We start from the raw sequence: 26036 nt of genomic DNA, 5'->3' as shown, positions 1-26036 counted from the left end.
TAGCTCCTTTTCTATTGATATTAGTTTTTTTTTGTTCTTGCTTTTTCTCTCAGTAGACTTAATTTTTATCAACTTTTAGTCACATTATTCTTTTCTATTTTATATATTTCCGCTTCCACTCTTATTTTTTCTTTTCTACTTCCTAATTTGAAAATAATTTGATTGTTAATCTAGTTTCTTCTGAAACAAGTATTTTAAGCATAAATGTTCATCTGAGTATGTCCCATCCGGCAGGACACATCAACGTGGGCAGTGAACCTAGATGGGGAGGAATGAAGGGACAAGAGACACAGAAGGATGACAGCAAGACAAAAGTTCTGATCAAGCTGCAAACTTTTATTGTTCACACAGGGGTATTTATATGCTGGGGATGGGGAAGCTCTCTTATCGGCAGTTGCTGGATGTCTGCACAAGGTGAGATAACCGCAGGATGTTTCAGGAAGATAGGTTTCAGGAAGATAGGTGGCCGCAGGATGTCTCAGGGAGATAGATGGCTGCAGGGTGTCTCCCAGGCAGGATGTCTCCCAGGGGGCTGTTTCTTGTAAGTGTCAGGCTATTCTTTGAAGGAGAATTTCCTTCTAGTCCCTGACATGAGTACTGTTTCATCCCAGAGATTCTGACATTTTAATCTTTTATTATCGCTCAGTTCAAACACTTTTTATTTACTTTTCTTGTGGTTTTCTTCCTTGACCTGTGAGATATTTAGACATGTAGGAGTGGGTTCTATGTATCCTAAGGTAATTGATTTCTTTTTATTCTTTATTTTTTCTAATTAGTTATACATGACAGCAGAATGCATTTCAATTCATTGTACACAAATGGAAGAAAACTTTTCATTTCTCTAGCTGTACACACTGCAGAGTCACACTGTTCATGCAATCATATATGTACATAGGGTAATAATGTCGACCTCATTTTACCATCCCTCTCACCCACACACCCTCCACTCTCCTCATTCTGCTCTGCCCAATCCAAAGTTCCTCCATTCTTCCTTCTATAGCTACAACCCCCCCATTATGGATCAGCATCTGCATATAAGAGAAAACATTTGACCTTCAATTTGGGGGGATTGGCTTATTACTTATCATATTCTCCAACTCCATCCATGACCTCAAATGTCACAATTTTATTCTTCTTTAAGGTTGAGTAATGGACCATTGTGTATATATATACCATATTTTCTTTATCCATTCATCGGTTGAAGGGATTCTATGTTGGTTCCGTAGTTTAGCTGCTGTGAATTGAGCTGCTATGAATATTGATGTAGCTGTGTCACTATAGTATGCTGATTTTAAGTCCTTAGGGTATAAATTGAGGAGTGGGACAGATGGGTCAAATGGTGGTTCCATTCTAAGTTTTCTGAGAAATTTCCATACTGCTTTTCGAAGTGAGTGCACCATTTATTATCTAATCCCACCAGCAATGTATGAGTGTACCCTTTTCCCTACATCCTCACCAACGCTTACTATTGCTTGATAATTGCCATTCTGACTGGAGTGAGATGAAATCTTAGTTTTGATTTTCATTTCTCTAATTGCTAGAGATAATGAACTTTTCCATATATTTGTTGATTGATTGCATTTCTTCTTCTGTGAAGTATGTATTCAGTTCCATGTCCCATTTATTATTTGATTTTTGTTTGTTTGATTGTTTGTTTTGGTGTTAAGATGTTTTAGTTCTTTATATGTCCTGGAGATTAATGCTGTATCTGATGTGCATGTGGTAAAGATTTTTTCCCATTCTGTAAGCTCTCTCTTCATGTTATTCATTCCTTTACTGAGAAGCTTTTTAGTTTGAATCTATCCATTCATTGATTTTTTATTTTATTTCTTGTACTTTAGGAGTCTTGTTAAGGGAGTCAGGTCCTAAGCCAATATGATGATTTGGGCATACTTTTGCTTCTATTAAGCACAGGATTTCTTGTCTAATTTCTAGGTCCTTTATTCACTTTGAGTTGAGTTTTGTGCAGGATAACACTCAGGAGTTTAATTTAATTTTGCTACATATAAATTTTAAGTTTTCCCAGAACCATTTGTTGAAGAGGCTATATTTACTCTAATGTATATTTTTGGTGCCTTTTTCTATATGAGATAAATATTTGTGTAGGTTTGTCTCTGTGTCTTTTATTGGTCTACAAGTCTAATTTGGTGCCAATGCCATGCTTTTTTTTTTTTTTTACTATAGTTCTGTAGTATAGTTTAAGGTACGGTATTGTGATCTCTCCTGCTTCACTTTTGTTGCTAAGGATTTCTTTGACTATTCTAGGTCTCTTATTTTTCCAAATGAATTTCATGATTGCTTTTTTATTTCTATGAAGAATGACATTGGGATTTTGATTGAAACTGCACTAAATCTGTATAGTGCTTTTGGTAGTATAGCCACTTTAACAATATTAATTCTGCCTATCTAAATAGGCGATCTTTCTATCTTCCAAGGTCTTCTTCAATTTCTTTCTTTAGTGTTCTGTAGTTTATTCTTTCGATTCTTTCATTAGATTGATTCCCAAAATTTTGAGGCTATTGCAAATGGAGTATTTTTCCTAATTTCTCCTTCAGAGGATTCATCATTAATGTGCAGAAATGAATTTGATTTTTGGGTATTGATTTCATATCCTGCTACTTTTCTGAATTCACTTATTAGTCTAGAAGTTTTCTGGTGGAATTTTCTGGATCTCCTAAATATAGAAAAATCTTATCAGCAAATAATGAAAGTTTAAGTTCTTATTTTCCTATTCAAATTCCTCTAATTTCTTTCTCTAATTGCTCTAGCTAGAGTTTCAAGGACTATGTTAAATAGAAATGGTAAAAGAGGGCATCCTGTCTTGTTCCAATGTTTAGAGGGAATGCTTTCAATTCTCCATTTCTTTTTTTTTAATTTATTTATTTATAAGGAGGCTGAAAGTTTTTTTTTTTTAAGAGAGAGAGAGAGAGAGAATTTTTTAATATTTTTTTTTAGTTCTCGGCGGACACAACATCTTTGTTTGTATGTGGTGCTGAGGATTGAACCCGGGCTGCACGCATGCCAGGCCAGCGCCCTACCGCTTGAGCCACATCCCCATTTCTAATGATGTTAGCCTTGGGCTTAGCATAGATAGCTTTTACAATGTTGAGCTATGTTCCTGCTATCCCTACTTTTTCTAGTGTTTTGAATATTAAGGTGTGCTGTAATATATTAAATGCTTTTTCTACATTTATTGAGATGATCATATAATTCTTATTTTTAAGTCTATTGATGTGATGTTTGTTTACTGATTTTCATATTTGAACCTGTTGGGGCCACGAGTTGGAAAGCAGCCTACATTGCCTATGTGAGGGGCTCTCAGGGTTCACCACACTGAATCCAGATGTTGTGGTTAGCATACTAACCATGCTCAGCCCTATCACCGTGGTAACCTGGCTTCCCTCAGGTGCACAGCATGTTCCTTCCCTTCTGCTTTTCTGCCACTGACCTGTTAGCCCATTGGTTGCTGCTTATAAATGTGTTTCTAGCTCATTGGATTATGATAACCCTCAGCTAATTTGCCCAGTAATAGGCTATGCATAAAAGACTTGCCTATGCAATAATAAAGTGGATCAAGTTCTCTAAAACTGGTCTCTGAAGGTCTCTTTTTGACTGTTGCCAACACCCTCCTCAGCTGTTTGGTGGGTTTCAGCTGGACTGAGTGAGCCCACATGAGCCAACTTTGCATCTCTGGGATGAACCCTACTTGATCATGGTGCACTATGTTTCTAATGTGTTTTTGTATGTGATTTTCCAGAATTTTATTGAGAAATTTTGCATCTATGTTCATCAGGGATATCGGTCTGAAGTTTTCTTTCCTTGATATGTCTTTGGTTTTGGTGTCAGGTTGATACTAGCCTCATAAAGTGCACTCAGCTCTGATATTCACGTCCACCGAGAGCTGGCGAGAACGGTTTTGAGTTATCACAGCTGGGTAGAGGGGGTGCTGGGAATCACACACCTGTTCAGATACTCATCGCACTGTCAGCTACACCCGCCAAAAGTTGATGAGTAGATTTTCCAAGATGGCGACCGCCATTTCCTCAATGGGGTGTCCGATCAGGTGGAGGGAGCTAGGCTGTTACTACACTATGTCCAGAATTCGGTCCTTGGTCTGGTGCCCTGCAGGGACCCAGGTCAGAGTCTGGCGCGCCCCAGCCTGAAAGTATCTATAACCCTGCGTCTGGGCGCTGCCAGATCTTCCTCCGCCCGTCTGCCTCTATTGAATTTTTTAATTTCGTTTTTTGTTTCCTTAATTTCAAGGACTTCTCTTTGTTGTTTGTTTGTTTCAGAATCTCTATCTCTTTATTAAAATGATCTTTTGCTACCTGTATTTGTTCTCTTAAGCCATATTTTTCTTTACAGATCAGTTTAACTATGTATATTCTGAAATCCTTCTTTGACATCTCTATTCTGTTGTCAATAGATTTTATATTGTGACATCATGGTTTGTTTAATTCTGTGCATGTACAAGAATGTAACAACAAATACCACTATTATGTATAATTACAATGCACCAATATACATATACATAAACATTTTTAAAATAAATTTAAATTTAAAAATAAAAATAATTTTTAAAAGATGGTTGAAAACTAAAGGAAAAAGAGACTATTAGGTTTTTCAAACACAAATATTATAAATTTGTTTTTATTTATGCTTTCTTATTGCTTTCTACAACACATCTATTTTATTTTTGTTAAATGATACAAAAAACATAATTATTAATGGAGTACATATTTTTTTTAATTTTTTTTTGTAGTTGTAGATGGATACAATAGCTTTATTCATTTATTTATTTATTGTAGTGTTGAGAATCGAACCTAGGGCCTCACACATGCCAGGCAGGTACTCTAACACTCAGCCATAACCCCAGCCCTGTAGTACATAAATATTAATGGAAATGAAAATATTTGGTATCTGTATACATTGTGTAATATTTAAATCAGGTTAAACATATTTACCTCATGAGAATTTTTAGAAGGACAGCTGTGCATGGTTGAGAACAAAGTCCTCAGATATACATTTTAAAAATTAAATCAACCTAAAGAATCAATCTAAAAAATAAAATTAAATGAATAGCAGTTTCTGTAGTGTAACTTCAGCACTTTTAATATAAAAATCCTAACCTGGGATAGTGGCACAAGACTGTTAATCCCAGTAACGCAGGAGGCTGAGAGAGGAGGATTGCAAATTTGAGGCCAGACTCAGCAATTTAGCAAGACCCTGTCTCAAAACTAAAATAAAAATGGCTGGGAATGTAGCAAAATGGTGGAGCACCCCTGGATTAAAACCCATTACAGAAAAAGAAAGATAACAATGCTCTTTTAAGAAGGACAGATATTTTCTTATATTGTTATCATTATCCCCTGAATGATTTAGTAAGATATTTGGAGTATAGGGAACAGGGTTTTTAGAGTTCTGAATATAACCAAAAACCCGGGCATGTATATATGTAAAGCCTTGCTCATGGTTAGGGATATTCTTGTTATTATTATTATTATTTTTTGGTAACGCTGTTGAGAAATCTCAGGAAATTCAGTGTGTTCTGGCCTATGTATTAGTTAGTACAACTAACTGCAACTAAGAAAAGTTCTCTTCATTTGAGCTACATCCTTAGGCTCCAGTTACTGTCTTATTTTCACATCCCACAGATATTTGGGAACTCATTTTACATTTGTAAAAAACCTGTTTTTTTAGGAGAAAAAAATGAATAGATTTCTGCTCTCCAAAACTTGCAATCAAAATTACAGAATATAAGCAGAATGTTAATTTGGGCAGAGGGGTATATTTGACAAGCAAAGTACTTGGGATTATGGAATGAATAAATCATATCTCTTGGAAAAGACAATTTAGTCCTGGAGAACCTCAAATGTAGCTATGGTTAGATGAGTAATTAAGGAAACACAGCCCCCATAATTTATTCCCCTGGACCTACTCTTGAATGAAAATAATGTAAAGGCAGGGAAAAAGAGGATGCCTTTTTCATTCTATTTCTGAGGAAACTGCCCCAGGAAATCTTTGATTTGCAGGTTTGTGTTTTGTTTATCAATGTTGGGTACTGAACCTGGGGTACATGTGAGAAAAGCACCATACCACTGAGTCACACCCAAAACTGGTAGGCAGTTTTGATAAATCAATGTGAATCTCATGATCCTCAATGAGCAGAAAAAAAATTATTATTTACATTTTTAAGTCTACATACTATTCCATCCCATGGATCTATCAATTTTCTATATATAGTTTCTGTCTTAGTCCATTTTTTTGTTGCTCTAATAAAATGCCTAACGATGGATATTTTTTATTTACTTATTTATTACAGTATCAGGAATTGAACCCAGGGGTGCTTGACTACTGAGTCACATCCCAAGACTTTATTTTTTAAGACAGAGTCTAAGTTGCTTAGGGCCTCACTAAGTTGCTGAAGCTGGCTTTAAGCTTGCAATCCTCCTGCCTCAGATTCCTGAGCAGCTGGGATCATAGGCATGTGCTACCATGCCCAGGAATACTTTATTTTCTTAAGGGGTTTATGTTATTCACCATTCTGGATTTTAAGATTATGGCACCTGGTGAGGATCTCACCCTGCTTGGCTCTGGTGAGGGTCTCATCATGTATGGAAACAGAGGAGTACATGCAAAAGAAGCAAGCTGTCCTGTAAGAAGGATGCAGGGGAATTACAAGACTCATACCACGAGGGAACTGATCCACTTTCATGAGACCTGGCCCTGGCCTTCAAGAGAGCATTAATCCATTCATGAAGGTGGAACCCCTATAATGTGATTAGCTTCCAGTAAGCCCCACCTCTAAATGTTTCACCACTTCAACACTAATACACTAGGGACTAAACTTCTATCACATGAATCTTTGGGGTACAAAGCATATGCAAACCATATCGATCCTGAGATAGGGATGTAGGACTCAGAGAAATACTGAATCTTAAAGGAAATGCCCACTAGAGATACAGAAAGCACAGTTGTAAGTCTTGAGCAACATGCCCTGTAAAATTAGAGAAATACACAAGCATAGGGAAAACTGGCTCCACCTTCAGTCTGTTCCCTGTTATAGCCCTTCTATAAATATTGAATCCCCAGCCCAAGGCATGGCTTCTCACTCTCAAGATAGCACTCATTCTCCATTGCATGTGTGTCTAGCTTCCCAAATAAATATGTTGCCACATTTTCCTGGCTTGTGCTGAAATTATTTTCCATTAGGTATGCCAAAAAACCCAGTGATTCTGAGTTGAGTTGCCCCTCTCCTCTGGGAACTCCTAGGACCCTTCTCCTGAGACATGTCTTCTCCCATGACAGCCCTTGGGGGTTCCCAAGATAGTTCCCAAGGTTCTATCTTTTCTCTTTGCATTGTAAATGAAAACATTCTAGTATCTGTTATGAGATTAGAATTTTGGAAGTGTTTCCAAGGGTAAATTCCTAGCAGTGGAAATGTTTATCCAAATGATAAAGATTACCAAATTATTCTCAAAGAAGTGTACACTGATTTACACTCACTCAACTGTAACAGGGGTCCACTTCATGCTTTGAACATAATCCTGACTGCTCTGCCCCTGCAGCTTATTTTAAAATGGACATTTTTTCCTTTCTCTTCTCCCTCTCCCTAATCATGAGGCAAGCAAGATTAACTTCTTCCCATCCTAAGCCAGCTACCTTTCCTTGAGCACACAGCCATGGGAATGAAGTAATTCAGACTTCAGGACTTATGCCAGAAGACTTAAGAAACAACTCTCTCTCAAGGCTACGAGTGCATTATGACCCAACAGGGCACTGCAGGAACATAGCCTTTGAATCACCTCTTTAAAAGTCCCCTGTTCCCCCGATAGTTAGAATCACAACTTCTATTTCTCCTTTACTAACAAAGTAATAAAAGTTCTTTTTCCTTTTTCTCAGAATCATGTCCTAATTATCAGATTGGCATTGGAGATAAGAACTGAGCTTTTAGTAACACAATCAGTATATAAAAGTGCCTATTTTCTTACATGGTTACCAGATCTGGTTGTCAAACATATTGTTGTTTATACCATCTATGAAAAAAATGTGTTATGGTTTGTATATGAGGTGTCCCCCAAAGGCTCATGTGTAAAACAATGCAGAAAGTTTATAGGTAAAATTATTGGGTTATCAAATGTTTTAATCCATTGATAGGGATTAAATGAATGGCAACTCTAGGCAAGCAGGGTGTGGCTGGAGGTGGGAACCTGGGGTCATGCCTTTAGGGTATAATATTTTGTCCTTGTGAACAAAGTTCCCTCTCTCTGCTTCCTGGTGTCATATCCCCAGCTGCTTCTCTCAAATCATACTATTCTGCCATAATGGTCTGCCTCAATTCAGGTTTCAAAGATTGAAGGCAGCCATCTGTGGACTGAGACCTCTGAAACAGTGAGCCCTCAAATAAACTTTTTCTCTTCTAATAGTTCTTGTCAGGTCTTTTGTTCATGGCAGCAAAGATGACTAAAACAGAAAGTGGTATCAAGAGTGGGGTTGCGGGCTGGGGATGTGGCTCAAGCGGTAGCGCGCTCGCCTGGCATGCGTGCGGCCTGGGTTCGATCCTCAGCACCACGTACAAACAAAGATGCTGTGTCCGCCGAAAAACTAAAAAAAAATAAATAAATATTTTAAAAATTCTCTCTCTCAAATGCAAATCAAAACCACCCTAAGATACCATCTCACTCCAGCTAGATTGGCAGCCATTATGAAGTCAAACAACAACAAGTGCTGGCGAGGATGTGGGGAAAAGGGTACGCTTGTACATTGCTGGTGGGACTGCAAATTGGTGCAGCCAATTTGGAAAGCAGTACGGAGATTTCTTGGAAAGCTGGGAATGGAGCCACCATTTGACCCAGCTATTCCCCTTCTCGGTCTATTCCCTAAAGACCTAAAAAGAGCATGCTACAGGGACACTGCTACATCGATGTTCATAGCAGCACAATTCACAATAGCTAGACTGTGGAACCAACCTAGATGCCCTTCAATGGATGAATGGATAAAAAAAATGTGGCATTTATACACAATGGAGTATTACTCTGCATTAAAAAATGACAAAATCATAGAATTTGCAGGGAAATGGATGGCATTAGAGCAGATTATGCTAAGTGAAGCTAGCCAATCCCTAAAAAACAAATGCCAAATGTCTTCTTTGATATAAGGAGAGTAACTAAGAACAGAGTAGGGTCGAAGAGCATGAGAAAAAGATTAACATTAAACAGGGATGAGAGGTGGGAGGGAAAGGGAGAGAGAAGGGAAAATGCATGGAAATGGAAGGAGACCCTCAGAGTTATACAAAAGTACATACAAGAGGAAGTGAGGGGAAGGGGAAAAATAATATAAGGGGGACAAACGAATGTCAGTAGAGGGGGCAGAGAGAGAAGAGGGGAGGGGAGGGGAGGGGGGATAGTAGAGGATAGGAAAGGCAGCAGAATACAACAGACACTAGTATGGCAATATGTAAATCAATGGATGTGTAACTGATGTGATTCTGCAATCTGTATATGGGGTAAAAATGGGAGCTCATAACCCACTTGAATCAAATTGTGAAATATGATATATCAAGAACTATGTAATGTTTTGAACAGCCAACAATAAAAAATTTAAAAAAAAATTCTCTCTCTCTCTCTTTCTCTCTCCCTCTCCTCTTAAAAAAAAAAAAAAAAAAAAGAGTGGGGTTGCATCATTTATCCCTCTTGGACTGAGCAGCTACCGGTTCCTCCAGCTCTCCAGCCTGCAGATGGCCACTGTGGGACTATTCAGCTTCTGATAATGTATGCCAATCTAATAAATCCTCTTTATGTCACATATATATGTATATATACATATGTATGTATAATATATATATATATATATATATAATATATATATATATATATATATATATATATATATATATTTGTTGGTTTTGTTCCTGTAGAGAATCCTAATACAAATAAATGATACCTTATTACAGTTTATATTTGCATTTCTTAAAATATGAGACTTACCAACTTTAAAATATTAGTTGGCTGAATTTATTTTTCTATACTCTCACCAAGCTGACTCTCAAGAATTTAGTGAATATATAATCTATATCACTGTATGTAAAGTCTCAAAAGTGAATAATAAACTCAAAGGTGTTACAGGGCTGGGGCCTTCAGTGAAACTGAGGCAACACAAAGGCCCAACCTTCACCACAATTCTTGTGAGCAGGTCAGAAAGATTTCAGACATTTTGCTCAAAGTAACAGTTATTTATTAGAAAAGATGGGAAAGAGAAAAGGGGAATACTCTCAAGGAAGAGAGTGGGCACTCAGAGATGAGAGGAAGAACATACTGCCCCTCATGCCCTTCAGTTTTATTGGAAGTTCAATGGAACTTTCCAGAGTCCCACCTAAGTCCACCTTCCGACAGCAGAAGAACTGCATGGAATGCCTCAAAAAGAGAATGGTATAGTTCTCAGAGTTGTTTATGAGAAAATTGAGTGCACCTGTTTTTTTGTCTCAATTCCCATCCCCTTAAAGGGTTTATTATCAAGTTTCCCTGCTTTTACCTCAATTTCCTGTCCCCCTTCATCAATTTATTACTCTCTGAATAGCCACCATCAAGCTTTCTTTATGAGGGTCTTGATGTTTTGACTATCAGGGTGATGGGAGTTGTGCCATAATTTCAGTGATGAGGGTAGGTCCCAGACAAGTGATAATGACAACATGATCCACAAACTGGTAGTTTAAAAGGCTGGGGAAGGTTTTAACATACCAAACTCCCATCTTCTAATAGTTCAGATAATATTTTGTCTGTCAGATAAGGCTCCTGTGGTTTTCAGTTACCTTTTAATGGTTTTTTGTTTGTTTGTTTGTTTGTTTACCCTGCTCACCCATTCATGGCTGAGTAGCCACCTAACAAAGGGAATGAATGTAGTTAGGCAGTCCTGGGATGCTCCAATATTGGGAAGTCAGGGAGATGGGGAGGAACTACCAAAGATTACTAAGAGTAATCAGTGAGCAGGGAAGAAACTGGCTATCACACTGCACAATGAACATCACTGGTGGCTTGACAAAAGTTATTTTATTTTAGAGGAGCAGTGTGAGTGAAAAGCTAGCTGGATTTAGTAGATGGAAAAATGGTGAAGATGCAAAGCAGAGAAGGAGAGAATTGCTGAAAAGATGTCCCTAAGGGAATGTAGAGATCTAGTGAACATGGAGAGTTGGCCACAGAGGGAAGTAGAGATAGTTAATTTAAAGTTAACAGCAGTGTGGCTGGACATGGCTGTCAGTAGCTGAGTAGATATGGGAGCCCAAGATTCTCTTCTTGTTGCTTCTATTTCATTCTTATCAAACTGCAAATGCCTCACTCTGAGAGGACTTTAAGCCAGAGACAAACCTCTCTTGGGGTCATGGAACCGTACTGAAGGTGGATGGGAAGGGTTAGAAGAGACTTTCTCTAAGGTAGGAAAGGACAGGCTCAACACTGACCATCAGCATTAGCACAACAATGGTACCATTCTGCAGAGTACAAAGTGTGGTACAAGATAGCATTACAGTTTCTATTTTAATTTTGTTTCCAGGTCTAGTGTCATAATTACAAATCTTTTAGTTAGACTTGCTTCCTATACAGACCTCCTCTAATTACTGTTGTTAATCTGACAAAATGATGTTTAAGTAATGAACTTAGTAACATGAGGTCCATTCAAAATGAGAAGTCTGTCCATTTCACTACCTTAAAATACTACAGGAAATCTCATTATTCCACAAATATTAACTACAATATCCCAAAGCCTCCAGATGTATATATTTTTTTCATTGTTGATAGACCTTTATTTGTTTTTACGTGGTGCTGAGAATAGAACCCAGTGCCTCACACATGCCAGACAAGTGAGCTGAGCCCCAGCCCCAGCCCAGATGTGTATATTTAAAAAAAAAAATTCTTTTTAGTTGTAGATGGGCACAATATCTTTATTTATTTTTATGTGGTGCTGAGGATTGAATTCAGTGCCTCACATGTGTGAGGCAGGCACTTTACCACTGATCTACAGCCCCAGCCCCCAGATGTGTGTATTTAGAAAGAATTCTGGCCATTATCTCCCTTCAAGCAGAAAATTGGACTCGTCATGCAATACTATTAGCTGACTTGTCAAAAAAATAAACCTGTCAAATAAGCACCTGTGAAGAGGATTGATTATACAGACTGTTAAAACTTGCCTAAGCTTAGAGTTGTAAATAAATCAATAAATTCTATATATACATAAGAAAATAAAACAGTCCCAATCCTATAAGTTTCATGTGTCCATAGCAATTTTTTCCTAAATTTTCTAACATTTGAGGCAACTACCAAAAGTAACTCCAAATAATGCATTCATAATTGTGCTAACTGCTAATCTAAATGAACACAATTGGTAGGCTATCTCTGCACATCAACAAGGTAACCTAATAGAGGAGTTGTGCTTTGGAAGAACAGAAGTTCTCCTCAGCAACAATAAAATCTCAATTGTGGTTTTCACAAATACAGAAACTGATTACAGTCTGCTGCTGCAGAAAGAATATCTATTAACATGGAGATAACCCAATTAATATATTCTGACCCTTTATAAACATTAATTCTCACACCAGGGGTTCCTGTTTCTGTTTTCCTTGCCTGTAAAGGAACTACCTATGGAAGACTACCTTTGAAGAGGTGCACAAAAGAACGACACAGATACACAGGATAAGTGGGCAGACAGAGGTGGAGTGAAGTCATGAAGAAGGATAGAAGTGAAGTGTCTGCCCCTCCCTCCTGCCAAGTTTATTAACTCAAAAAAAGTTACATATTACCCATCACACCTGACTACACTCTAATCAGTTCCTTTAACCCTGCGTGCTAGCTAACTGAGATAAGGTCCAGGTTAATACAAACACAGACCCTCTTACACCCAAGGATGTTACTATGGAAACCAGGTAGTACACCCTACGTAGTTATCTTAAGAGCCTCAGGGGGAAACTGCTAGGCATTCCAATGGTGGGAATCAGGGGTGCCAGTTACCCCCCCCCCCCGGGAGTTTGCTCACAGGGGGAACACTTCTCTATTTCCACAGTCAGAATATCTACACTTGCCTTACTCCCAAAGTTTCTCACCCTTGAGACAGCTCACATTCTTCTTTGAATGTGCTTTTGCTTTCAATATACCTCTTTTTGTTTTTAACTGGCACACTGTGAGAATGGCCTTAGGCCTGAGCCTAAGCAACTCCATTTTAAAAACTCCAGTTTGAAACCTGCAGTCTCACCAGGTACATCCAACAGATCCCTCCAGTATGGCCTCAAACAAGTTATTTCCCCTCACCTAGATAAATAGAGTGAAGCCTCTGGCAGGCTGTCCTCACCAAATAAAAGGGAAAAGCGAGAAGATCAGGGTGGAGACCACGAGATCAGATGTTTCTGATCCCAGGGTAAATGATGTCATGGAGAAATCCGGTGGTAGTTAAGGATTGAAATGGGGGTTGAAAGCCTCAAAATTTAATATAAATAATAGAGCTAATGAACAGGGATCAGCCAGCCAAAATAAGGATGCACTCGAGCTGGAGAGCCTGATGAGGACCTGGACTGATATCCCATCACTTGTCAACGTTTCCTAATTCTTTGCATGATTCTCACTGCTCTCAAACTCTACCGTCTGTCTGGACCTTGATGAGAGCTACAACTTCTCCCTACGACCCTCTCCTCAACCGGTTGTCCACTCCATGCCAGGAAAAGCCTGCCTTTGTTCCAGACCTGATCACCATGGTCTGAGTGAGTGTGCATCTGCTGGACTTAAAGCCTTAAGACTTTTGATCTGACATTTGAACTTAGCATGCAGAGGAAATGTCTGTCACTAGCCTGTCATGATTAACTGTGTTTTGCAATGCTTAGAATTAATCTAGAATTGTTTGCTGTAAATTGATTATGTCTATTGCAGTGCCTAGCATTAAGGATTGTTGTTTTCTTGATTAAGAATCTATAGTGAAATTGTATTGAGTGATTTGAGGGAATAAAGCATTGAAAGGGGCAGAAGCACATGGACATTCTTTATATCTCCCCTCGACTACATGCGTCGCAATTTTGCCCCCTCATACACACGTTTAAATTATTTTCTATTATATGTACCAAGAACCCCAGTGGTCCAGAGTCAATTTCCTCCTTCTCTCTGGGAACTCCTCAGATCCTTCTTCAGAGACATTTCTTCTCCATCTCAATGGCAACATTTTTCTGCAAAAGACTAAACAATAAATATTTTAGGCCTTGCAACCATATGATGATACTTATGACTACTCAACTCTACTGTTGTACAGTAAAATCAGTAAAAGACAATATAAAAATAAATGTGTTGCATTCCAATTATTAAAAATCTGAGATGAGTTAAACTTATTTCAGCATGAAAAAAGTTCTAGGACCAAGCAACATTCCAGATGAAAGCTGGTTCCAAATAGAATACCCCACTGCACATGTATAAGCTATATTTATAGTTTAAAGTGAAAAGAAAATGACAGAGGAAAAAAAAAAACTTGATTGGCCAGAGGTCCCACTGCTAATCAACTGAGACTCAACTGCCTAATAACAAAATTTGTTTATATATCAAGATACTGTTCACTATATATATAGAAGCCACTCTGGGGAGAACTTTATCATTCCAGCATGGAGACTGATTTGGGCCAAACTCAATTGAACACACACAAATTATGAACAATAAAACTTAAATACCATGTAATTTTCACCTATCAGGAAATACTCATTTTTTGATTTCTTTTCCCAATCATTTGACAGTGTAAAAACACTCCTAGCTCACAAAATCAGTGGGTCAGGCCTCATTTACCTAGTTGCCCTGATCTACCTGATAACTTCTAGTCACTGATGATAACAGCATTATCCAAACTTCAGAAAAGTTACCCAAGAAAGACAAAATGTTAGAAACTGGTTTCAAGATCTTGTTCTACTTCCAGAAGACAAATCTTGATTTCGCCTTTCTGGGATTTTAACAGACTGTCTGGGTCCCTTAACCTCTTGTTATACCAGAAAACCATCCAATTGAAAGGTATGGAGAAACCTAAGATGCAAGATCTCAGGAAAAGCAATCAAGATGGGCAAAACTTCAGGCAGACACTACAGTGCCCCCTAGATCTTCAGGCACAGTTGTCAACCAAAGGCTCAAAAATATGCTGGTGCGGGCTTCAGCTACAATGAGGCTACCATTCTGAGTGAGGTTAGACATCAAGGTGCAATGTGGCCGGGATCCGATCTAGTAGAAAGCAGCGCCTACAACCAGCTGTTCGGTGAGATTTGAAAACAAGGGCCGTCACAGCTTTGCACTCCTCTTGAGCTCCTGCTGCTGACAATTACCCGTTCTGTAACCACGAAGCGAGGACACTAAGACTGACCCTTACACCCAGACTTAGGGTCATCAAGGACCGCCAATATTTTGGAGCTGCCTGAGGCTCCCAGCACAGAAGCATGCCGCCCAACAGAGAAGCCAGCTTCTCAGTCTCCCTCCCGGGGGCTGGACAGCGCAGAAAACCTTTCCGTGGCAGTTAAGACGTCCTCCTGGCGCAGGGGGCACAAAAGCGAGAAAACAGACAAGCGAAAATAAACCAAAATGACGAAAACCGCGCTTCTCGTCACAGTGACGTGGAAGTCTTAAGGCCCAAGCTATAAACCCTAAATTCGAAATCTCGCGGGATCTTGCCATTCTCTGACGCTCAGAAATTGCGACATCTCACAGAAGTTTCAGAGGCTACTACAGGGGATTGCTGTGGCTCAGCGCAGCGCGGGAGGGTCAGGTGACCTAAAGGCTCCGCCCATGTCTTTCCTCACCGGTCAGTCTCACGCCTGCGCGGGCAAAGGAGACTTGGCGCGTAGCTTGGGCTGCCGGCGCTATGGGGCTGACCCGCGTGCGGGCTATTTTCTTTGACCTGGACAACACACTCATCGACACGGCCGGGGCGAGCAAGAGAGGCATGTTGGAGGTAACGTCCCGGCTCCCTTGGCTCTTCTCCAGACTCAGCACGCCCCAACCCCGTACTGCGCGGGTCCCCCAGTGCCCACTTCCCAGACCCAGGAAGCACTGGCCGCACTCGTCCTTGGAGACTTCAGTAGCTCTCTGGGGGCTGGAAAGACCTGGGAAAGGGCGAGCGGGCTGGGGGTCTCGGCTGGGAGGGGACTGCCTTCCCCGACCCCAGTCCATAGGCTCAGGGAACTGGCTTCTTGCAGACGGTTCCTGCTCAGGGGACCCGGAAGCATGTCCTTAAAACTGCCACGATAGTGGAACCGCCCACAAACGCAGGTAGATGGTCACCGTGCCATTGTACATCCGTGCTGAGCCAGGTAGAGTTTGGACAGTTCAGACTATGCGCGCATGCATCTGAGCTTAGTGGCGGGTCTTGTGGGAGGGACATTTCCCCCAACTTCGTCTTCAGTGGACTTAGAAGAGAATCATTGAAGGCAGCCCCAATTTTTGACCCAAGAAGTTACGTAAGTATCAGAGGTGAACCCCGATTTGAAGCTGCATCTGAGAATTTTTTCTGCAGAACTCGCTTCTGGCTTTCCTGATCTGCTCAGATTTCCAAGGAGACACTGCAAAAATCCGTGCTGCCCCGGTGAGGTATTGCTCAGCAGCATCCTCTCCGTGTACCTACAAATGCTGTTGCAGACCTTCCCGGCGTTTTCCAGCCCCTAATCCACCCTTGCTTTCCTTCCTCTACCTTCAGCTTCAAGGAGAAATCGAAGGATTATCAGATGTGAAAAAACCCACTTTCAAAAGCCAGTCCTTTCAACTCTGAATGTCCCGTCCTTCATACTTCATCAGGTAGATTCCATCTCCCTGGATCTTCAGCTTCTTCATCCTTTTTTTACCCCCTTGTTCATTCCACTCGTGCTGCATGTTCGTAGTCTTTTTTTGTGTGTTTTTTTAAAAAATGAAAAAGAACACCTCCCTTGGACTCTTTCTATAGTATATATTGCCTATCTCTCTCAGCCATGGTTTTAGAGAAATCTATGCCCCTGATTTCCTTGTCTCTATCTCCTATGTATTCCAAAAATCCATTGCAAGGTAGCTTCTGTCTCTAGCTCTAGAATGAAATAGATGTGCCAGGTAATTGGGCCTATCCCCACAGTGCCTGGATATTTTGAATGTATTTTTTATTTGTTTGTTTGTTGAATGGTGCTAGGGATCTACTCCATGGCCTTGGCACATGCTACACAAATGTTCTACCACTATACTACATCCCTAGCCCTTTGAATCTATCTTAATGCCTTTATTGAGGCCTTCCATACTGTTTATTGTTCCTTTCATCTTCATGCCTTTGACCTTGACCTCAAGGACACATCTCTGTGCTATATTTCCTCCAGTAATCCTAAGTGCCAACAGTACATATTTTTTTTAAAGAGAGAGAGAGAGAAGAGAATTTTTTAATATTTATTTTTCAGTTTTCAGTGAACACAACATCTTTATTTTATTTTATGTGGTGCTGAGGATGGAACCCAGCGCCCCGCGCATGCCAGGCGAGCACATTACCGCTTGAGCCACATCCCCAGCCCAACAGTACATATTTTTCTATGTGTTCTTAACAAGCTAAGACCAGTATGTTGCAATTAAATTCTTGTTTTAGGCCAGTTTTTGCTAATAGGACAAGAGTTCAAGCTTTGAAATCAAATATTTGAGTTAATAACTGTCAGGTAAGTTTAATACAATGCATGGGAAGTACAGAGCATCCAGTGTTTTACTCAGTGAATTGTACCACCATGTACCCTAACTTCTACCCCAATGCATATCCCCCTTGCCATTATTTTAGTTACAGCTAGACTCATCTCTCATCTAGACTGTTGATGTGATCTTGTATCCAGGCTGGCCACATCTAGTTGATCCTCCGTGTTCCTGTCACAGAGATTTCTAAAGCAAAAATTAGAAGTAGAACCAGATGCAGTGGAACATGCATGTGGTCCTAGCTACTCAGGTGACTGAGGCAGGAGGATCACTTAGTCCAGGAGTTTGAGACCAGCCTGGGCAACATAGTAAGACTCTGTCACATACACACACAAAAAAATTAGACTATATTTCTTCCTACTCTGTCACTTTCACTTGTATATCAGTACCATATTTTGTTTTTCAGATATCTCTTACTGCAGCTATTAATAGATGTTAATTTTTGCAGCTTAGGTTGCCTACAGCTAAATAGTGAACTTTGTTTGATTCATGGTAAATGTTGAATGAATATTGGATTGATGGACAAAAATTTTGATCTAGTCTTAGTTCTGTTACCACTCCCTTTATAAATAACTTATTAACTAAGCAGAGTTGAATGGTGTGAAAACTTTATCATGCAAGGATACATCACTACTCATAAGTGTTGATCTATTCTTAAGTAACCCATGTCAGATTTCATAAATCATCACAAATGATTTATGAATCAAAAAACAGGGAAATGTCTGGTCTTTATCTTGGGCTTAGGGAGAAGAAGTAATATACTGACTATATATGTCAGTTTAAATATTTTAATCATCTGAGAAAGGTATATTTTTTTAACATCTTCAGACCTGTTTTTCAGTGTCAATACCCAAGAAGAAGGCTTATACAGAAATGTAGTTTCTCACTTAAACAAAGCAGAAAAATTTTTGTATTTGTGAATTTACTTTTAAGTGATATGACAGAAGATATAATAAATATATTTATAGAAGCATTAGAAAAAGTGGAGGAGGAAATGAATTGCAATTTCAAATAGTTCGGTCAGATTTGGCCTCATTGGATAGATATTGTGTGAGCAAAGACTTATAAACTAGAAATAACAGAAGGTCTATTTGAAATGCAAGACTGTGTGCAGATAGTCATACTTTGTTGGTGTGTATTTTGTGGGGGAAGGGAGAACATACTAGGGATTGAATTCAGCGGGCACTAGATCACTGAGCCATCTCCCCAGCCCTTTTTTGTATGTTACTTACAGACATGGTCTCACTTCAATGCTTAGCACCTTGCTAAATTGATGAGGCTGGCTTTGAACAAGCAGTCCTCCTGCTCAGTCTCCCCAGCCACTGGGATTACAGGCATGTGCCACCACTCCTGGTTTATTTTTAAATTCAGCCCCTTTGCATCCAAATAATTGGTATTAAGAAAATACTTTTGCCCAATCATATGATATCAAGTGTTACGTGGTTCCCAAACCAGCCCCTCACATAAAATAACAGTTAGCTAAACTCTAGTTTTCGTGATAATAATATTAGTGCTAGATCCAGAGAGCAGGAAGTAGAATAGATTTCCTTTTTATACATATTCTGAAAGACAGCCTTAGAGATTTGAAGTGGATGAGTTTATTTTAATCTATAAACTAATAACCCCCAACTATCATAATAGGTACCTGATGGGCTCATTGTATTTGAATCCTTTATAAATCTGCTTTCCCCATGTATAAAATGTCCTCATCCCTTCAAGTTAAAAATCTTTTCCTCCACCTCCAATTTAATCAAAATTCATAGTCTCAACACAGGTGCTAGGAGAGTTTGTAATGTATACTGATTAAACTTAAGTGTTAGTTCTATTTGAACTAATATGTAAATGATAAACTGTTCCCTAATGATATTAACATTATTAAAATGCTTCCTCTTGTCCCCAACAAATCTGTGGTTGCTGTGTGACAGCAATGGTGTGTGACTAATGAGAAACTTAATGCAAAGGATGTAATAGGAGAAATTTTGAAACTCAGGGAGCAATATGCCATGTCTTCACAAATATCTTCCCTTTAAAGTGAGCCAATTCTGTTTTTTCAGAGCCCCAAAGAGTGTGGATTACACATTGCCAATTGTAGTGACAGGTAATTGGATTATTATTGAGAACTCTCTGTTATCTAGCTGTGAACCAGCCATTTGCTCTCTAACACTGTGCAGTCCTAGAAGCCTATGTCCTTTCACTGTGAAGCAAGGGTACCAAAACTAGAAAATGCCCTTTGATCATAGCTTAAGAGTAATTAAGTTATGTTTTCTAGAAAAGATAGTAACATAATCACAGAGGTTGAAAAGGCTTGATTGAAATTTTAACTTGACAGAGCAAAAGTTTTTAAGTATTTTGCCTTCACCTAAAACTCTTATGGCTGGTTGTTTGTTTGTTTGTTTTGGTATTAGGGATGAACCCAAGGGCACTTTACCACTGAGCTCTGTTTACTTTTTAATTTGAGACAGAGTCTCACTAAGTTACTTAGGGCCTTGCTAAGTTGCTAAGGCTGGCCTTGATTCTCCTGTCCCAGCCTCTTGAGTTACTGGGATTACAGGCATGTGCCACCGTACCTGCAACATTTTCTGATAAGCCAAATAGTCTGAATTTTTTTCTTTGTCATAAGGGACTCTCATATGCTTGAGGGAAAAACAATGTATGTTTTATCTTTTTTTCCTTTTCAATAGGTGAAGCAGGTTTCTGGTGTGAATAGCATGCCACTTGTTCCTTGTGTAGTTTAGAATAATACATTTTTTACTTTTTAGACTGCTTTGCTTGGATTTTGTTTGGTTGGTTTGGTTTTTTTATTTTTTGCAGTGTTGGGAATCAAACCCAGGGCTTCATGCGTTCTAGGTACATGTTCTACCACTGTGCTACACACCTACCCCATCACAGCAGACACTTTTTAATCCCAGCCAGGTACATTGCATTTATTTCCAAAGATACCACCCACCCCAGTTGCCCTGCATGGTCAACTTTTGTCAGAGGCATACCCTGAGACAGGAACTTCAGGTGCAGGTATTCATTTGGGAGTTGATCCCAGGAAGCACTCTAAGGCTGTGGAAATATAAGACAGGTAGGAAAAGGAATCTAATGCAGGTGATTAATGAGCAGGTTTCTATTTGTGTGAGTAGTGGGGGATGTCTGGGAGGCAGTATACAGAATACAGTTGTCCTTCCCAAGGAAAAAAAAAAGCACGGGGCTGGGGAATGTGGCTCAAGCAGTAGCATGTTCGCCTGGCATGCGTGCGGCCCAGGTTCGATCCTCAGCACCACATACAAACAAAGATGTTGTGTCCACTGAAAACTAAAAAATAAATATTAAAAAATTCTCCCCCCCCCTTTAAAAAAAAAAAAGAAAAGAAAGAAAAAAAAAAGCAGTGATATTTATCCAACAATTTTAGTCCCTCCTTGGTGGAGGGTTGCTCCATGGCAACTCTTCAGCTGCAGACTAGGCATGTATGTGTCTGAGGCCAAATAAAGTCTGTAAGCAAAGAAGCATGAAGACTTGCAGTATGAAGGCATTGGCATATATGAGAACAGCAGGTGCCAAGGAGTTTTAGGCAGCATCCACTACAGCATGGGTTTCTAGGCCTTTTATGAAATGGTTTCAGATGGCCTCTACAGCCTCGTCTCTTAGCATCCTTCCTCAGACACCTCCCATTTTGGCTCAACTCAGCTTGCCTTTTCTAGATAAAAAATGTTTGAGCCAGACACAGTGGCACATGCCTCTAATCTCAGCAGCTCTGGAGACTGAGGCAGGAGGATGGTGAGTTCAAAGTGAGCCTCAACAACTGAGCAAGGCACTAAGCAATTCAGCAAGATCCTGTCTCTAAATAAAATATTAAAAAGGACTGAGGATATGGCTCAGGGGTTAAGCGCCTCTGGGTTCAATTCCTGGTACCAAAAAACAAAACAAAACAAAAAAAAAATCCAAGCTCTTGGCCTCATTCCTTCTGTCTAGAATGATTTGAATCCTTCTCCCATAACTACCTTATCTGCATGGTAACACCTTCATTTAAATGTGACTTCCTCTGCCAAGACTTATCCAACTACCCTTAACAATTAGTTCAATTTTTTCCCCCATCATGCTGGTCCACTCAACTGTCACAGCACTTAACCCAGCATTTACAGTGATTGTGTGCCTGCTTTTCCATATCAGAACAAGAGAGCTGGTCTCCAGGGTCTAAGACATAATGTCAAGGCCAGTGTTTGGGCTTTGGAAGTAGGTAAATGTGGATTAATATAGCTTGGGCAACTTTTTAACAGTTCTACACTTCCATTGCCTCATGTTAAAAAGAGAATTCCCTTGTAGAGTTGTAGAAAGGGATAGAAGTAATGTTATGTGTATCTTTAGTAATAATGTTTGCCATGTTAGGGTTCCTAGTAAATGTTAAAAGATAGTCCAAGTGGATAATAATATAGAGCAATAAGCTTGCGGTTGTAGCTTAGTAGTAGAGCACTTGCTTGTCATAACCAAGGCATTGGATTCAATGCCCAACACTGCAAAAAAAGAAAAAATAAAATGAAATGGCTGTAGATAAGAAAAAGTTAGACAAACTAGCATTAGTTTTTCTGGGAAGAATCTAAACAATGCTTGTCAGAAAATAAGCACAAGTTTTATTTTCCCGTTGTTTTGACCAAAATGAAAGGTGATGGACTTAAAATTGCAAAATAAATGAAGGCTGTGTGTGAAAAAATCTTAGATTGGAAATTTTTTTAAGGTTATATCTTTTCAAGATGAAGCAGTGGAAGTTTAGAACTGTTAAAAACTCACCTAAGTTGGGCGTGGTGGCACACACCTGTAATTCCAGCAGCTTGAGGAGACTAATTCAAGGGGATCACAAATTCAGGTTCCAGCCATTGCAACTTAGCAAGGCCCAAAGCCTATTTGCAAGATCCTATCTCAAAATAAAAATTTTTTTAAAAGACTGGGGATGTTGCTCAGTGGTTAAGCACCCCTGGGTTCAATCCCTGGTACCAAAAGAAAAAATTTTGCCCAAACTGGGATTCAGACCCATATTTGCCTATTTCCAAAGCCACATGCTTATCTTTCTGCTATGTATGCCACACACATAAAGACAGAGAATTAGTTGTCTGGAGAGATAAGAGGTCCTCACTATTTGATGTCTTTAAAAAACTAAGGTCAACTCCACCAGAAATGGTGCGGTAATGGAGCTGCTTCAGAGACTCAGCCACTATAGGACCGCAACTTCTAAGGACATTACTGTTACAAAGTGTATTAATGGAGTTATTTTCCTTTGTTTAGGTAATAAAGCTCTTAAAGTCAAAATACCATTATAAAGAAGAGGCTGAAATCATCTGTGACAAAGTTCAAGTTAAACTCAGCAAGGAATGTTTTCATCCTTATAGTACATGCATTACAGATCTGAGGACTTCACACTGGGAAGAAGCAATCCAGGAAACAAAAGGTGGCGCAAACAATAGGAAATTGGCTGAAGAATGTTATTTCCTGTGGAAATCTACCCGTTTACAGCATATGACCCTAGCAGAAGACATCAAAGCCATGCTCACTGAACTTCGCAAGGAGGTCCGCCTTCTCTTGTTAACAAATGGTGACAGACAAACACAGAGAGAGAAGATCGATGCCTGTGCCTGTCAGTCCTACTTTGATGCTATTGTTGTAGGTGGAGAACAGAAAGAGGAGAAACCTGCACCTTCCATATTTTATCATTGCTGTGATCTCCTTGGAGTACAGCCTGGGGACTGTGTGATGGTTGGTGACACATTAGAAACTGATATACAAGGAGGCCTCAATGCAGGACTGAAAGCAACAATCTGGATAAACAAAAATGGAATAGCACCACTGACATCATCCCCCATTCCACACTATATAGTTTCTTCTGTACTAGAATTACCTGCTCTCTTACAAAATATAGATGACAAAGTCAATATGTCAGCTTAAAGCACATATTACGTTCAGTTCTAAGAATAACTTGACTTAAGATTTAATGACCATTTTGTGAAGGTCCTCCCAAATTTATTGCTTTTGACAACCAACCATTGACTTGTATTTATATCCGAAAATGCAGGTTGCATTAATACAGGTTATTTTCAGGAATATGTAGTCCAGAAAACTTGAGGAAATACATTATTTGTTAGTACGTAACTTGAGATTTTTAAAAAATTATTAATGTTTTAGTATCTTGGTTCCATGATAGCTTATGCATGGATACACAAATGCAGCTTATGTGACCTAAAAATAGATATTTTTTAAAAAATAGATATTCCAAAACATGTATAATAGAGATTTATTAGAGTGATTGAATCTGATTCATATGAAGTGTTAAGTCATGCAGATCAAGGCATTTCACAGTGAAATTATTCTGCTATTTTTTAAATAAGTCATATTTTTGCTTCTTCTGGGTGTGTATTTTCTATTATGAATCTAATTTTTCTGCATGAAATTTTTGGGGCTTGTTTTTCTGTGATGTGTACATGATAGCTCCAGTTTAAAAAAAAAAACTGCTAAAATCAACATGTGGTGCTCTTTTTCCATGCCAATTTCACATGCCAGTTTAAAGCAAGCTTGTAACTTCCTTGTAGTCTTTACTGCTTATAGAGCTATTTTTACTATTGTTCCAGGCACACAGTGGAATTAAGGAGACTCAACTTGCTGGGGATAGGTGCAAGTCACATGGCACCAAAAGTCATTTTTCCTCCTGTGGATCTGTAAGGGGAAAATTACCTTCATGTGGCCTAACCAGGTAGTTTCCCTGCCCCCATCTGTTCTCTATTTACTGATTTCACACATATGCTGAAACTAGTAGAAAATAAGGTTTTGCTCTAAACTACTTCCAGGGTGCCATTTTAATACTTGAGTGACTCTTAAAGTTACCATCTGCCTTAAGTCTGTTATTCACATTTTCAGAAATAATCACTGTTTTGCAAATTTTTGTATCTAATTCAGGGTTCACTTGGATCCTATTAATTCATAGTTCCATGGCAATATATCAGCTGGAAACTAGAAAATTTTCCTAAGCCATGAGACTAGACAGTCTCATAATTCCACTAACTAAACTTGTACTGAAGTGGTAAAGAAAAGAGTGGTTAATAAAGGAAATATTAGGATCGTTTTTGGTAATACGAAAAAAAAAAAACTAAAAGTACTAATGTAAAATACTAGGTGGTATATTGGGATTTGCAAAACTGTAACTCAAAGATGGATAATTGAGTTTTTGGTTATACCTGAGAACCTAAAAGGCAATTATTTTTTGTCTGCTACTAAGAACCAAATTTTCTGCCTTGTACAAATGTCCTTTTGTGTTTACTTAAGACTCTTGATTGTCCCAGGGTGCTGTTGCTATGAAGCTAAACATCTAAACAGGGTATGTTTGTATTTCCAATATGCCACCATCTGACCTTGATTAAATTTTAGCTATTAGAAGTTGGTAAGTTTGGAGGCTTTTGAAAAAAACAATTATGTGCATGATTTCTCTAATATATTGATTGATGTGTAGTACTAAGGCTCATACTAGCCCACAGGGTGGATGTGGACAGTGTCACATCCATTACTGATTCATCACTCATACATTATGCTAGCCAGTCTCAACAAGATAGCTCATAGAACATTATGTGAGCAATTATTGAAAAATTACCCAGTGGGGACTGGGCACAATGATTCATACTTAAAATCCCAGCTACTGGGAAGGCTGAGACAGGAGGATCACAAGTTTTGAGGTCATGTTGGGCAATTCTAGTTAGAACTGTCTCAAAAAGGATTGGGCATACAGCTCAATAGTAGAGTTCCCTGCTCAATACCTAGTATCACAAAAAAAGAAAAGAATCTAGGGGGAAAATTGAGGATTAAGCTATGCAGTACAGCAGTGCAATTTTACATTCCATTTGCACCCTTCCTCTGGGAAGAACTTTGTAGTTTTCTATTTTCTGGGTGGAATGTTACAGAAAGTATTTTAAAATATTGGAATGGAACCATGATTTTATTAGTAGTGTTTTGATTTAGGATAATATTCCTCAAAATTAAACAATGATATAACAGTGGCTTTTTGTTACCTTTTTTTTCATAGTTTCCCTATAGTGGCACACTCATACAAAGCCAGAAATTCTCAGTTGTCCAGAGCTTTCCAAATACTATAAGTACAGAGGCCTAGGGTAGGCACTAACTTGGGCTATCAACAGGTGGAAGTGTTCTGAGTTCACATGCACATCCACTAGTGCACAGCAACTAGATCTGGTTGTAGGGGAGCAGTTAGCTTTATCACTTTCGAACTTGGAAAAAAAAATCCAAATGGCTGCACTCAGGCTGGCAGTTCACCTAGGAAGGAGCTCAGCTGAGGCTGCTGGACAGGGTGGCTGGAATTAACCTGACTCTCGAAGTGGA

General features: G+C 39.1%; 1 protein-coding gene and 1 long non-coding RNA gene across 3 annotated transcripts; one reads left to right on the top strand and one right to left on the bottom strand.

The window, feature by feature from the left end:
* Nucleotides 1-4634: 4634 nt before the first annotated feature.
* LOC131423900 (uncharacterized) lies at nucleotides 4635-15622 on the bottom strand. Its single transcript, XR_009226040.1, has 2 exons — nucleotides 14093-15622; nucleotides 4635-8604 (listed from the first exon to the last, which is right to left on the bottom strand). It is a non-coding gene; the product is annotated as an uncharacterized LOC131423900 (long non-coding RNA).
* Nucleotides 15623-15705: 83 nt separating this feature from the next.
* Nanp (N-acetylneuraminic acid phosphatase) lies at nucleotides 15706-25696 on the top strand. Of its 2 annotated transcripts, XR_006849979.2 has the most exons (3): nucleotides 15706-15945; nucleotides 16687-16784; nucleotides 22944-23080. XR_006849979.2 is itself a non-coding variant. In XM_046435529.2 (2 exons), the coding sequence occupies exons 1-2, from the start codon at nucleotides 15856-15858 to the stop codon at nucleotides 23598-23600; spliced, it is 747 nt and encodes a 248-aa protein (XP_046291485.1). In that variant the 5' UTR covers nucleotides 15718-15855; the 3' UTR covers nucleotides 23601-25696. The 2 variants fall into 2 exon arrangements, 1 of the variants encoding a protein (XP_046291485.1); XM_046435529.2 differs by lacking the exon at nucleotides 16687-16784 and having other exon boundaries at nucleotides 15718-15945; nucleotides 22944-25696.
* Nucleotides 25697-26036: the final 340 nt, after the last annotated feature.

Source organism: Marmota monax, unplaced genomic scaffold (assembly GCF_021218885.2).
Source record: "Marmota monax isolate L192 unplaced genomic scaffold, Marmota_monax_Labrador192_F-V1.1 WCK01_AAM20220418_F8-fsc00005, whole genome shotgun sequence".
NCBI classification, from domain to species: Eukaryota; Metazoa; Chordata; class Mammalia; order Rodentia; family Sciuridae; genus Marmota; species Marmota monax.
This window is presented reverse-complemented; position numbering and strand designations above follow the sequence as displayed.

Bases quoted from the DNA above. Each gene is read 5' to 3' on its own strand.
- Nanp (XM_046435529.2), top strand. From the start codon at position 15,856: ATGGGGCTGACCCGCGTGCGGGCTATTTTCTTTGACCTGGACAACACA. The intron at 15,946-22,943 runs GTAACGTCCCGG...TCCTTTGTTTAG, and splicing joins GCAAGAGAGGCATGTTGGAG to GTAATAAAGCTCTTAAAGTC.